Source organism: Colius striatus, chromosome 1 (genome assembly GCF_028858725.1).
Source record: "Colius striatus isolate bColStr4 chromosome 1, bColStr4.1.hap1, whole genome shotgun sequence".
Lineage (NCBI taxonomy): Eukaryota > Metazoa > Chordata > Aves > Coliiformes > Coliidae > Colius > Colius striatus.
This window is the reverse complement of record NC_084759.1, coordinates 138162504-138177268: the sequence shown is the minus strand read 5'-3', so window position 1 is coordinate 138177268 and position 14765 is coordinate 138162504. Positions and strand designations below refer to the sequence as shown.

General features: G+C 33.6%; 1 protein-coding gene across 2 annotated transcripts in view; it reads left to right on the top strand.

Moving 5' to 3' along the window:
- AEBP2 (AE binding protein 2) overlaps positions 1-14408 on the top strand; it is a 50606-nt gene extending 36198 nt beyond the window's left edge. Inside the window, exons 5-9 of one of the 2 annotated variants that reach the window (XM_062009391.1) lie at positions 1289-1413; positions 6563-6630; positions 10449-10562; positions 10825-10891; positions 12176-14408. In XM_062009391.1, the coding sequence (XP_061865375.1) occupies positions 1289-1413; positions 6563-6630; positions 10449-10562; positions 10825-10879 (362 nt within the window). In that variant the 3' untranslated portion in view covers positions 10880-10891; positions 12176-14408. The remainder of the gene's footprint in view (positions 1-1288; positions 1414-6562; positions 6631-10448; positions 10563-10824; positions 10892-12175) is intronic. The other variant, XM_062009401.1, reaches the window with a different exon arrangement.
- Positions 14409-14765: the final 357 nt, after the last annotated feature.

The window sequence follows — 14765 nt, the reverse complement described above, 5'->3', positions numbered from 1 at the left end:
ATGATCTCTAAAGGTCCCTTCCTACCCCTACCATTCTATGATATAGAGAAAAGGTACTCTCAAGGCTTAAAAAAATGTGAGTATTTGCTCACGTAATTTAACTACTGTATATGGTATATTTAAAAAAAAATATACTATTTTACAGTACATAAATAGTAGCAATTATTTGTTTAAGTGCTTTTAATGTAGAATTGATAGCCCTTCTTTGCAGTCCAAATGAAAATCAATAGGTTTTGCTATTCAAGAAACACTTAACTGTTAATTCCTTTTGCTAATGTAAAAAGACTTTGTTAGTGCCTGCTGGTTTTAGAATACTTGTAAAGTATCAGATGAATGTCAATTGCACTTTAGTCATTATAAATTTAAGTATAGTATGAGGTGCAATTGGTGCTTCTTAGCTAGAAACTAAGCTATTTACTAATGATAAAGGAACATGAAATGATGACTTGTATAGAGAAAGAAACATGTCTAGTAGAGGGGAGATTTTCACAGTATTACTCCTTGGGGATCAGAAATGTCTTGATAAGCTAGTATTTTTTGTTCACCGGAGTTCTTACTAATCCTTGCAGTACCAAGCTCTAGTTTTCATTGCTGTTGCTGATCTCTTTACAGCATCCGAGTATTCATTAGAAATGACTGGGGTATTTTTAGCTGATTATTTTTAATAAAGTTAAGAAATAATATATAGATATAATTCTGCTTTTAAGATGTTGATTATATGTGCTATCATATTTTGAAGTACTTCAATACTATTTTTTTAAAAGTCACAACAGTAGTACTGGAACTATTGACTCTGCTGTAAGGGTGACTTGGCCAGTTAGGTTCCCATAAACATCATAGGTAGGCTGTTTTGGCATCAAATTAGAACTCAGATTTATTAAAGAATTGTGGATTTAGATTCTTTGTACTGGAACCTTTTTATTAAAGAGTTAATAGCAATGGCTTTTCCCAGAGGTACTCAGCAGAATTAATGAATCCTTAATTTTGAAGAAGAGTTAATAAAATTCATTTGAACTTAAAAAACCTGAGTGAATGTAATTCATTTTGTTAAAATAGCTGTTCTGTCTACAGGGAGTATGTTGTGACCGAACTTAAATGAGTAGTGCCCCTCTTGACGTAATTTCTTCCTCTCAGTTAAATTAATGTTTACAACTCTTTGATAAGTTAGTGCTACTGCCATAATGATAAATAATTTAGTAATGACACTTCAGACTTATTTACGTGCTTGAATGTGTTTGAATACTTTCAATGTGTTGTACACTAAGGATGTCTCTTCCTTTTTTTCTAGCAAGACCTCATGACTTCTTTGATGCGCAGACACTGGATGCTATAAGACATCGAGCCATCTGCTTTAACCTCTCAGCACATATAGAAAGTTTAGGAAAAGGCCACAGTGTTGTATTTCATAGTACTGTAAGTATACGTACTATGCATTGGTTGTTTACCTATGTGTCTGAAAAATGGAATACTTCAGAAAGATTTCTGTTTTCTTCCTACTGCTGTAAGCATTTAATCAGAAATAAGTGATAAGGGGGTATTTGGCACTGGTGAGGCTGCGTCTCGAGTACTGTGTTCAATTTTGGGCCTCTCACAATATGAAAGACAATGAGATTCTGGAGTGGACTCGAAGGGTCTGGAGCGCAAGTCTTACGAGGAGCTGCTGAGGGAACTGGAGTTTTTTAGCCTGGAGAAGAGGAGGATGAGGGGAGACCTTACTAGTCTCTATCACTACTTGATAGGAGATTGTAACAAGGTGATGGTGAGTTTCTTCTCCGAAGTAATGAATGGTAGGATAAGAGGAAATGGCCACAAGTTGCACCAGGGGAGGTTTAGATTGGATATTGGGGAAAAAATTATTCACTGAGAAGGTTGTTGAACATTGGAACGGGATACCCAGGGAGGTGGTGGAGTCACTGTCCCAGAAGATATTTATAAGATGTATAGATGAGGTCCCGAGGGACATGGTTTAGTGATGGGTTTGGCAGAGTTGCAGCAATGGTTGGTCTCAACATTCTTAATGATGTTTTCCAACCAAAACAATTCTGTGACGTTTTATATTGATTTGTCCATTTCTATCAGTAAATTAGCTAACAGAAATTAATAATGTTCAAAAGTAATATGAGCAAGTTGAATAGCTTTCAGTGTTTCCTGCCTGACACACTTGGGGAAATACCTAACAGCAAGTATGTGTTGCAGAAAAAATTGTGAATGCAATTCAGATGGTCTGTCCATAGTCATGAGTGATAGTGCTCATTTATTGCAAGGAATATTCTGAGAGTAATTGCATAACTGAATATTTAGAGATGTTGTTCTGAAATTTGTTTTTAATGACTTTTTTCAGTTTAACAGAAATAATCCTGAATAAATGTATTGTTGTCCCCCTTTTTTTGCTTTTTTCTTTTAATAAACTTACCACCAAAATGTCAGTGAATTGCTAGGAGGCAGCAAGTGTGAGTTGGGGAACTGTCTTTTAGTCCTGTTTCTATACTGATTTAGATACACGTAATTTCTAAATTAATATTGATGTAGATACACATCACTATTAATTTTGAAAAGTTCAAAATGGGGAAGAGAGTACTGAATTGGGTTATAGGGATCAGAAATTCAAAAAGCTATATAACATTAGATATTCTTAACCAAATTGGGAGTTATGGGCCCACAAAAGGTAGAAACATAGCTGAAGAAAAGGATTAAGAGATGGGACAAAATGAGGAGGGAGTGCTTTGTAAATTCACAGACTAGTGCAAGGTAAACTGTAGCCCAAGGAGGGAATGCCAGCTACTGTGGCTTCAGCAATATTTTAACCTTAGCATGATTCAAACTATTGAACTGTTAGTCTCTTTCCATAAATAAAAAGTGATTTTAGGTGAATGAAACTTATGGTGTCCTTTTCTACAAGACTGATGACTGTTATAGATTTCTAGCACTAGCCTCAGATTTCTCAAATGATTACTCTTGAACTTCATGTGCATGTAGCACCAGCTGCAGGTGGTGATTGCAGGTGTCTTAGCTGTATTTAAATCTCATTCTGGTTTTCCTGGTCAACATGGATTTTACAATGCTGTGAGAAAAGCCAATTATCTTTTAATTATCAGCTTGCTTTAATCTGAAAGTTATCCAGATAGGCCACTTGGTTGTGGCAGTTCATCTCTGGCTATGGGAATAATTTGTAAGAAGGAGGAATTAGAGGGAGGAATGTGCTCTGAAACTGCTTCAAGTTAACTTGGAGGAAGTGGTGAAAATCCTTTTAGTTTACCTGTGCATGCATCACTCATGATGGCAGGGAGTTCATTAGATCTGAAATTGCTTAGACGTCAGTTGTGAGAGAGATCGTACTAGTGGGAGAACAGTTTCAAAGATTTCAGCTGTATGCTGCACTTTTTGCTACCCCATTTTAGTGTGCTGCTACAGTTCTGTGGACTTGTGCCACACATCAACTGTATTGATGAGACTTAGGCTGAAATCTGCTTTAAGAAGAAAAGGTAGAGTGGAAGCTGCCTTGTGAATGTACGTTGTTATACTAGGATAAAGATCACCTCAGATGCAAACACATTTTCCATAACTTACAAGCATTAGGATATTGAATTTGAATGGTGACTGGCTAAATTACACATGGTTTGTGTGGTGCACCTTCACTTTAAGAAGGAAATTATTGGAGGTATTCATTCGAAGGGTGAAAAAATAGGAAGACAAAATTGTGTTGCTGTCTTAAAACTGACATAAATGGTGTAATTGTTTTTTTAAATGTGGGATATTATCTTAGGCACTAATGCAAAGAATTTCTAAGCAATCATTGTAGATACCTTTCATCTCCTATGAAAGGGCAGTTCTATATATATATATATATATATATATATATATATATATATATGTATATTTTCTTTTAACCTTGTCCTTTTCTTTATAGACACGGAGGGCTTTAGAATGTGGTTGTCAGTAAAGGCTTGTTGAAGAAACATTTTTACTATCCAGAGTTCACCTTTGACTTCATTCTGATTTTTTTTTTCCTGCTTTTTTTTTTTAATTGCAAATTCTTGGTGATTTGATTCTCTGAATTATCAGTTAGAAAAAGTCAAGCATTTCCGTGCAACCTAAAGAGCAGATAACACTGCTTAAAAATGCGACTCGTATATTATCCGGTCTCCTACCTCTCCTGCTACACTCCTTTGAAATTACTAGAATTAATTCTCTAAAATATTTGAATACTAAACTGTTCTTCACCAACTTTATCTTCTTTAGATAGTTCACATGTACTGATACTAGTTACATGTGTTTTGGAATCTTAAAACACAAGACATTAATAAAGTAAGATGCACACCAATTTATGGGGTGAAATTGTTTTCTTCTTCCAGAAGAGGTCAGCAGAACTTCATCTATGATTTGAGACAACTTTGATGCACGTTTTCTTCACAGAGAAGAATTAAATTTGTTTTGTTTCTGGGGCAGCGCATGAAATTTAGAGAATATAGTTTAAGAACTTTTTCAAATAAAGCTGTACTGAACGTGCATCTACTGACAGAATTGTAATTTAAAATGAAAAACTTAAATGGACTCCCATTCTTTACAAAACAATTTAAAGTCTTCAGTACATTGTTATTGCAGACATGCTGTATTCCTTCCATTTTACTTTTAACTTTTGCAAACTTGACTGTAAAGCCCTGATTATTAGTGTCAAAATAGTAAATCAGTTTCTCTATTGACTTTTTTCAAAGTTTTTGCGGTTCTGCATTTATCTGCATCAGAGCCATGTTTGTGACTCTAGTCTTCCTAGGATATGTTAAATTTTTTTTACTGCACTACTTGTGCTAAAAGTGGATACATTTTGTGCCTTCTTATGAAAATGTCTTCAAATTTGTCTGTTTCAAAATATATGTGGGAGAAAGCAATGGCAGCTACAGATACCAAATTTCTGTTGTATCCTAAGAGAAAGCTACTTAATATTAAACAAAGCTAAGCTTGTTCCATATACAGAGAGAGGATCTTTCATCTCTGTCAAAACCAAAGGAATTTAATCAGATTCTGAGTTGGTTATTTAGTGGAGACAAGATTAGCTGATGACATGAGGAGAAAGTCTGCAAAATTCACCTTGGATACAAGGATATCTCTGTGTGACAGAATCCTAGATATAGCTTTCATAACTTTCATGTATTATATATGATTAGCTCTCTTGTTACAAAAAATTTGGATTTTTTATTACTAAAAATTACTTTTCAATCCTGTTGAACTTTTGTATGTGCGAAATCTTGTTCAAGTCCTTAGTTCATGACTGTTTGCTTGAAGATGTTACTAGGGCTCAGATGGTACTTGCAACTGTATCATTCAGGCAGTATAAGACTTGCTCTGAATTTTGTACCCTGAATCTCTTCTTATACATCAGTGTTTCATTTCTTGAATTTTTACAAACATCTCTTTTTTTTTCCCATGTGGTAATGGTAAAAGAGTAGATTCCCAAATTTTGTACTGCATATTCCTGAAAATGAGAAATTGCTGATGTCAGAGTTTGTTTGTACCTTTTTTCCCCTCTTGGAGAATGGAGGTGATGATCTATGAGGTTCTGGAGTCACAGTGTAAATATAATAAAATACTGTAATTCCCACAGAAGCAATGCTATTGTTCATATGATCAATATGATTACTATCATGGGGAAGGCAACCCCAGGTTTAACTAGTACTTAGATGTAATAGACGTCTGTGATTTGTATATTTTTTATGGTTTTCTTATTTTAGAAAGGATAAAAAGCAGTTTGTGGAGAGTAACTTTTAACTCGGGTATAGCTAGTTTACTGTGTCCAAATGCTAAAATTTTAAAATGTCACCTGTAAACTTTTCTGTGTATTTCTGACTTCGTCTTGCCTAAAGGGAGGGAGTCTGGCTTCAGGGTCCTGTACCTAATTTTGTTCTCTGTGAGAAAGGAGCTCTCACTTTTTGTTTTGGATATTTACCAGCAGAGTACATATGTTCTACATAAACTCTTACCATTTGTCAACAGGTCTTTGACATGTAATTTGATTTGTCATTCCTATAACAATAGTAGCAAGTGTATCCTCTACAACATTAAGGGTCCCCATTACATATGCATTAAATGATCTCTGTAATTCCATGAATGCCTTCAATGAGCCTTTGCTGTTGCCTCTTTCAGTGCTTGGTTTAGATATTGAAAGGGAACGGGTAAAAGTTAGCTGGGAAGTTAGATGTACAGCGTGTCCACATTTCAGTGCATTTGTGAGACAAGATTTTATTCTTATGCTGTTCCACAATTAAACTATGAACTGCATCAGGTTCTCACATCTACTGTAGACATCTTGTGGAGCAACACAAGCATATTTGTAGAAGAGTATGTTCTTGAAAACTTTTGGAGTAGACAAAGGAAAATAGTAAACCTTACCAAGAATGACTTGGTAGAATATACATATCACTACTCTATATATAGAATTAATATCGCTTTAAAAGAATAAAAAAAAATTTGCCTTTTATGGATGTACAATTGAACATGAAGAACAACAATTTTTGAGCAAAAGATCTACAGATTTGGTTTTAATTACGATTTATGTAATTATTGTCAGGTAATAGCTAAAAGAAAAGAAGATTCTGGAAAAATAAAACTCTTGCTTCACTGGACACCAGAAGACATGTGAGTATATTGCTAGTCATGATACAGGGTTTAAATGGGGAAGGATTTACAGTGGGGCAAATGAACTGTCTGTAGCTAAATTATGTTATGCCTTTGAATATTTAATGTTTTTAAATTGTGTTTTAAAAAAAGTAATCTAGAAGTAAATTTAAAAAATAATAAGCAATGCTTTAGTTGTTTTTTACTTCAGATTTCCAGTCTTTAGATTTTGATACCAGTCCAGGTGAATTTGAAACTGTATTGTTGACACATTTTGTCACTATGGATATTATTAACAATGTTCTCTAATTATTGAATGGGCAGCTCAGTTCGGTTTTGCCAGCCATATACATAAGGGAGTTTATCACTAAGACAACTTGGTTTTACTCACTGATTCATCATGATCCTGAAATACTTTCAGGTACTGAAAAATTTACAATCATTGGTGTAATAGTAGAACTACAAGAACTACAGTATTTGCCTAGGTACCAAAATTTAGCAGTATCATAACCGCAGTTGGTCATTTAAGGTATCCATCTCTTATTGTTGCTTCTTTGGAGCTTCTCACTGAAGCTTGGAATACCCTTCCAGCATGTTTCAGTGCTTTTTTTTTTTTTTCCCCCCCTTTCCTTTAAACTTCTGTCTTATTCCAAATGAGTATGCTTGTGTGTAATAACAGGTTGAAGGTACTGCCCTTGAGTAGGTTTGGGGCATATTAAGTAGTAAGTGTGCTTTTGAAATAAGCTATCTACTTATTTGAGGTATCTGAAATCTCATCTCTTTCTTCTGGCACAAAGAAGAATTTATATGTAAATATTTTCATCTTACTAATGTGAAAAAGTAGAATCAGTATTTGATTTCCACTGTGCTGTAGGAGAGCAGTAAGCTGTGTGGTTTTAGGAGAGGCAGTACCTGTATGAATTATGTCTTCCATAGTTTTAAGACAATTAACTACTTTTTCCTTTTAAAGGTAAGAATAATTATAATAGAACTTATTTCTTGGGTCCATACACCTTCATACAGATAAAGTTACTGGGACGTTTAGTTCACTTCAAGAAGGAAGTTGCTGGGACATGCAGTTCCCACTAAGATGAACGCCTGCGCAATTAGGTAGGATGTGCAGGCTTAGAGACTCTTTCTTAAAAGGAATTTTCAGATATTTTTATAAACTGGTAGAAATCATTAGGTAAGAATATCATAGTTAATGCAATTAACTTTTCCAACAAGAAGATCTCTTCAATTCAGTTCTGCTTTTAAGTGATATGAGTGGGATGGTGATGCAAAGCCTTAGCATAACAGAAATTTACCTCTGCTTTGAGGAAGTGGGTGGAAGTAACTCACTTTTGTAATGTTCCAAATTAATCACGTCCAGTAATGTAAATCTAACAATGTGAATCTATTATAAATTTAATTTGCAGAGGGCTGGGGTTGTTACATGATCTGCAGCAATGTTTGGCATTTTGGTGAAATTTTAAAGCGTCTGTAGCTTTTGCTGCTCATTGCAGCACTTGTAGACTGCAAGTTTCAGTTCAGTTTGGAAGAGAATAAAATAGTCTAGTAAAAAGTGTACTACTTTGCTTCCTTTTAGGACAACTGGTAATACTATACGTAACAGCATTCTGAAATTATTCTCACTACAGTATTACTGATTATGACAGTTATAATGCATTTTATATGGAAATGTAATTAAAAATCGTATAAAACTGTAGAAACATGAAAAGGAAATAAGAAGAAAAAACAGAGTACTTTTTTTCCTAATACACAGTCAAATGATTTTTTTTCTTACTGATATAGATTAATCCAATGTTACAGTCTGTGCGTTAGAGAAGACAAGTTATTCAGTTATGTTAATGCATTCCCCAATAGAATGTAGATTTGTTTGGTCAGGTCATAGGAAGAATGTGTTTTATGTTGGTACTTCTTGCATCTTTATTGGGTTAAATAGAGGATATATTTTCTGCACTGAATGATGTAGTTTTTAATTGAGTACTTGGTAAATTCAATTTAATCTTGATTATTACAATTAAGAATAGCAGATGTGAGGTAGCATGGTTCATGTCATCCGTCATGTCTTGCACAGCGTATATTACGCTCATGAGGTAGCAGCCATAACGCTATGCTATATGTGCCCGCTATGTACTCACCCTTCAGAAAATTTGAATGCAGTCATGATGATTTCTTCCCATTGTGCTGAGCTATTCATCAGTGTTTCATGGAAGACTAGTAATAATAAGTTAACTTTTTCTACCCTTGAGTCATCTTGAGAAAATGTTAAATCGATGAAGGTTACCTGTATGTTAAGTTTTGGTTGGTTGGCTTGTTTGTGGGGTTTTTTTTTTTTTTTTTCAGGAAAAGTAGATACTAGTCTTTAACAATTTCCTATACAAGAGGGAAATAACTTTTAAGTTCTATTTTTTTAGAGCAGGAATTTCTTCTTTGTTATAATAGTTCTTAGTTAACTGAGTTGTCTTTTTGTATGTTTCAAATAGTTCTTGCATGTGAAAAGTTTGCTTATTTTCTGTTCATCGTTTTGCATCTTCAGCATATAGCTTCTACTAAAAATGATTTACAAATATTGCTTGTCAAAAAATCCTGATTTTTTTTTTTTCTTTATTTAAAAAAAAGTTTTATGACTTTTTTTTTTCTCCGTTCATGATCCTTACTAAGCCATAGTAGATCTATGGATTGCTTCCTGGGTGGTCCCTGTCCGCCTGTGTTTGGTTTAGATAGTCTTTAATGTTGCGCTTCTCAATTTGAAACTTGCTTAGAAATATTGGAATTCTTAGTTACAAGCTCTTAATTTCTGATTGGGGAAGTTTTGGGGTTTTTTTTTGCTCCTAGGTCGTGTAATTTTAAAAAAAAAAAGACTGTGGGCTGAAAATAATCTCATAGAATTGTTTGGTATTGAGTTTGTTTCTTGTTATTTTCCCTTTTGGAGATTTGGTTTGTTTTTCTTTCTGCTTCTATTACTGGTTATAAAAAAGAAATTGATCACTTTTTTGTTCTGCACAGCCTTGGTCAAATGCCACCTTTTGGTAGGAGACAGGAAAGTGAGATTTCAGTAAGACACCAATGACCTCTGCAAGCCCAGTGCCTCTCTTAATGCGTTAGCCGACAACCTCAGCAGGGCCTTAAAACCCTGATGCAATAGTGCAATAAGCCACTCTGAAGTAGACGTGTTTGGTTTCAAGCAATTAAAGTACAAAGCACAGATCAGTTGCGGATGTTATCTCCAGCCCTCTTCCCCAAGTTTCATTGCAAGGGACTCGGAAGCAACAATTCCCTTTAATGTATAAAGACCAGGTTTTATTCCATCTAATGATGAGAATTATTACACAGCCAAAATATTTTGTTGTGATTGCCAGAATTTCCTTAGAAGATAATCAAAAGATAAATTTCAGCAAAGTTGGAGTATTTTGAAACTGAAAGCTTTGAACTTGGAGCAAGCAAATGGGTATAACTAGAAGCTCAGTGCCTGCAGCGTATTCTGGCCTTTACTTATTTTCAAAGATCTGGGTTTCTTTTTCTGCTACCCATTTTGACATAAAATTGTTAAAACTGAGAACATAGTGCCATTATTGTTGTATGTTTGATTCAGTATTCTTCTGGAGTAATTTAAATGGTTTAGTATCTTTTAAACACTGAGATCTTGAAAAACTGAAGTATAATGCGTAAAAGATTGTCTGTCTTTTTCCACACTTCAGTGAAGATGCTTTTTAACCAGTGAAATGTGAAGATTATTTTAAAAAGTTCCTATGTAATAGTTTACCACATAATTATATGGTAAGAAAAACAGTTGATCTTTTTTGAATATTTTTATTTTATTTATTTATTCATAGCCTGCCTGATGTGTGGGTAAATGAAAGTGAGCGACATCAGTTAAAAACTAAAGTAGTTCATTTATCAAAACTACCAAAAGATACTGCCTTGCTTCTGGACCCAAACATATACAGGTAATGTGCTAATTTTAAAATTTCCTTTACTTAAATATAGTCTTAAGCCTCACTTAACTTTTTGACGTTGGAAGATCAGGATTGCTAATGCGTTGTACACCAGACCAGGGAGCCTTGAGCGTGTCAGCGTCCAGGAGTTAAGTTCTGAGGTCTTAAGTTGTTTCAGAATTACTTAACTTCTTGAACTGAACTCTAGTTACTGAGAAATGGGGAATGTGTGTATTTACCAAGTGTATTTTACTTTTTTGTGCTTGGTGTACAGAAATTCTAGTAAAGGAGGTACATACAGTGGAATCCTGAAAGATCACTTCTGTTAAGATCACATACTGGTTTGTATACCAATTTTTTTAAAGTCCAAATTTATCTTTACATATTTGATATTCAACTGTAATACAAATAGTATTACCTTGAAACCTGTACTTGTATACAAGTACTATTATTTTTTTAAAACAAGATTCTTTAGAGGGGGACAGAAGGGGACAGTACATGTTACGTGTCTTTAAGCTGCATTCACATTTGTGTTTTTAGGACTTCAGATTGGCTTCTAATCCATCTTGTTTCTAATATTTTCCTGATTTTTTCCCCCTCCCCTCCCTTTATTAGTGTGCTCATGTAATTGTCAGTACCCACAGTTCTCTGTGTGTACAGTTTTTAAAGGTAATCTGAAATGCTTAAGTCACCCTTTAAGCTTTTGAATGCACAAAGATACATATTTATGGGCTTATTTTAAAAATTCATTGAAATGGTTGAAGGAAAAAAAAGGTTTTCTGTCGTAACAGAAGTTCAGTGTTCCTGTGTTTCTTCCTTAATATCCGGTGACCTAATGTCTAAAGGAGTAACTAGAACACTAATTTGAGGTCTTGATATGTGATAAGCTTTTCAGTTCACCTTTAATATTTAGTGTATTTCACTAATCAAATTAATGAAAACTTGGTTTACAATATAAAAATAAATCATTTTACTGTATCTGCTTTGTGTCAATGTAAGTATTTAAAATACTTACTTTATATGAATTTCTGATTTTAACAGTAAACCATTAAAATGTTATGAGGAAACTGGGTTGTGTGTTTTAAAATGGCTTAATGCAGTGACTGTTTTATAATCTAATTTAGGTGTTAATCATCTTTATATTGAATACTTTTGCAGAACTTGATAGAATAGATTGATTTGAAAAGGAAAAAGTAGTGTTTTAAAATAAAAATGTGGTGATCTTTAGGATTAAGTCCTTGGAGAAAAAAGAGCAACCCTTTCTACTTCCCCCAAATAAAATTTAGATCAGTAGCAGTGTAGATTGTTGTGTGATTAAAAAGAGCCTTGAGACCAGCTGTGGGAAACCAAAGATAACAAAAGTTCTAAAACTTTGCAAGGGAAATAAGTGATTAAGGGAGTGCAGTGACAGCTGTTAATGTCATGGTAAAATGGTGGCTCCAGTAGAAAGTTTCAAATAATTATTTGAAGTATACGCTAATGTGGGTTTATATAAAGTGTCTTTCAGTTTTAATCAAATGCAATGAAAGCAGATTTTATATAGTCATGATTTCATAGTTTGCTCTAGCTGACTCCAATTTACATCTCGGTGTCTTTATGTAAAACTGTACTATCTTCTTTTACAGAACAATGCCCCAGAAGAGGTTGAAGAGGTAAAAACCAAGCAAGTGGAAATGCCTGCAGTCTTAGTCACTGACAATGGATTTAGAAATAAAGTTGCACATTAGTCAAATCCCATCCTTTTTTTTTTTCTTAGATAAATATTTATGCTTAGTGTAAACATTCTGTGAATGAAGTTGATGCTTCCGTGGAATATATTAATATATTACTGTATATCCACATTTTCATGGAATGGTACAGTGGGAGACTGAGCAAACACTCTTCTGGCAACTTAGTGGAACAACTAAAAGGCTTTGCATGCATGCTTCTATAAGCTGCTTTTTTCTTTAGTGAATACAGTAGTTTATATTTGATGGAAAGAAAAAGTAACCGTCACCATTTACTCACAATTCCCAGGACAACTGTTAACAAGCTATTAGGCTTCTTGTCAATGTAAACTAAATATAACACTGCCAGACAGTAAAACAGCTACCAAGGGAATATCCTATTGCCCTTTGAATATGGTGGGTAGTAATCATTTGTCATTTGTAATCGCGTGTCCTTTTGCAGATCCTTAAAATATGTTGGATTATAATGTTTAAACAAATGTTGATGGAATGCTTGTCTTTTCCAGTCAACTATGAATACATATAGTACGGTTTAAAGATGTTAAGAGTGTTGCAGTATGTCTGATCCCCTTTTCAGGAGTAGTATAGTGTGTTAATGAGATCTGCTTTTATGTGATCTGTATCAATGGACGGTTTTTGAAAAACCTTTACTTAAGCAGTTAGTATAATTGGTGTTTTATTTTACTTTTTTGACCCTTTAGGATCCCTGTTCACTTGTAAAGTATACTTTTTTTATTTGGCCTAATCTTTTCTAGATGTAAAGAAAATGGTATTTTTTACAAAAAAATAATCTAGAAATTCAATCCTTTATGCACCAAAGTTGGCTTTGAAAAGGAAAGTAAAATCATTTTCTTGCTTAATAAGCAAGAAGACATGGATTTTTTTAACTGACGAATAGAGATGTGTCTAACCTGTTAGTCTTTGTATGGAGACAAAAATGTTGCATATAGATAATAGGACATTGCTTGTAAATATTTCAGCAGATTTGTAATATATTTTTATATTATGAAATGTACTGTAGATGTTTTTCTAGAGGCATGAAAGTTAAAATGTATATATTATGGTAGAAATAATATTGAAGGATATTGTAATTCACTAGTGCTGCCAGAAGAATTGTTTTAAAAAGCACCTTCCTTAACAATAAAAAAATCTTCTTTTACATACCTAAGGGACTATATACTACTGTTAATATCTGTTGTAAGAACAAAAATACATTGAACATCCTTCCCAGAAATCTTAGGGGGATGAATAGTACCCATAATTAATTCATGGCGCTCCTTTCTAATAGTGAACATGAAATTAGGTTTTTCCTTACTATTGGAAGGAACTAATATGTAAAATTTGTATGGATATATGCAGTCAAACTGCAGAGTTAGTCCTCCTTATTGGGGAGGAATTTACTACAGTGAAACTAATAACCAGCAGTTTTTACACTAAATTTTTATTAAATAAATAAAACTTAAAGTAACCCTTTGGTTGCAGAAGTGAGCATATCCCTATACCATACAGATGCATTCTGCATTGGTATTGACACGAGAATCTTGCTTAGCTCCAATGGGTTAAAAAATGTTACTTATATACACACAAAAAAAAATCTTATCAAACGAAATGAAGTGCAGATTAAAAGCACCACTAATATAAGATGTTCTGGAATGGTTGTTTAATAAGGGTATTATTCATAAAATCTGTAGTGATGTGACTTTATTTTTTAAAAAAAATGCAGTGTTTTGGATTTTTTTTTTGCTTGAGCACTTCACCTACTGCTTTTTCTGTACCTATAAAGTAATCCGTAATCTTCGTTTCTTTTTTTTTTTGAATTTGTTATAAAATTGCCAAATAGAAGTGTTTCAGATATAGTTTGTATTTGTATTTTTTTAATTTTATTGCTTCATGAGTTTCTTGTAAGTCATTTATAATTGACAGATGATTGTAGACCTTGCCTGAGTATTTTTTCTAATAAAACAAAGCAAACAAACCTCATTAGCCTCAAAATTGTAACATTTCAATTAAGTTTTTAAAGATACCTTTTTAAAATGCAGAAGTCATGTGTTGTTCACATAAACTTTGACGTTTCTTGGGTTTGAGAAAAGTGCTGTCTGATGTTCTCATGATATAGCTTCAGCCATGGAAAAAAAAAATCAGTTTAAATTCAAAACATCGGTGAACAAATAGATAGAATTAATGCAACTTTTTTCCATAGCAGTCAAAAGGTAAGTGGACTTTAGTCATTTTTTTTTACCTCGAATTGTTGTAACATAATGTTTGAAAGTTGTTTGTATTCTACAATTGTGTGATTACTCGGTGGAGTTTTCGTTCAAATGACAGTCATGTCTGTAAAGCTCTGCTCTTTTTTTATGGGTGTCTAGATGAATTCAAGTTTTGTTAGAGTAGCAGATACGTGGAACTGGCACAGTGTGCTGGGAGGCATTGATGCTTTGGTCTGAAAGAAAAATCTTATTATTGTAATGCTTGAAAAGCGTTAATGTAA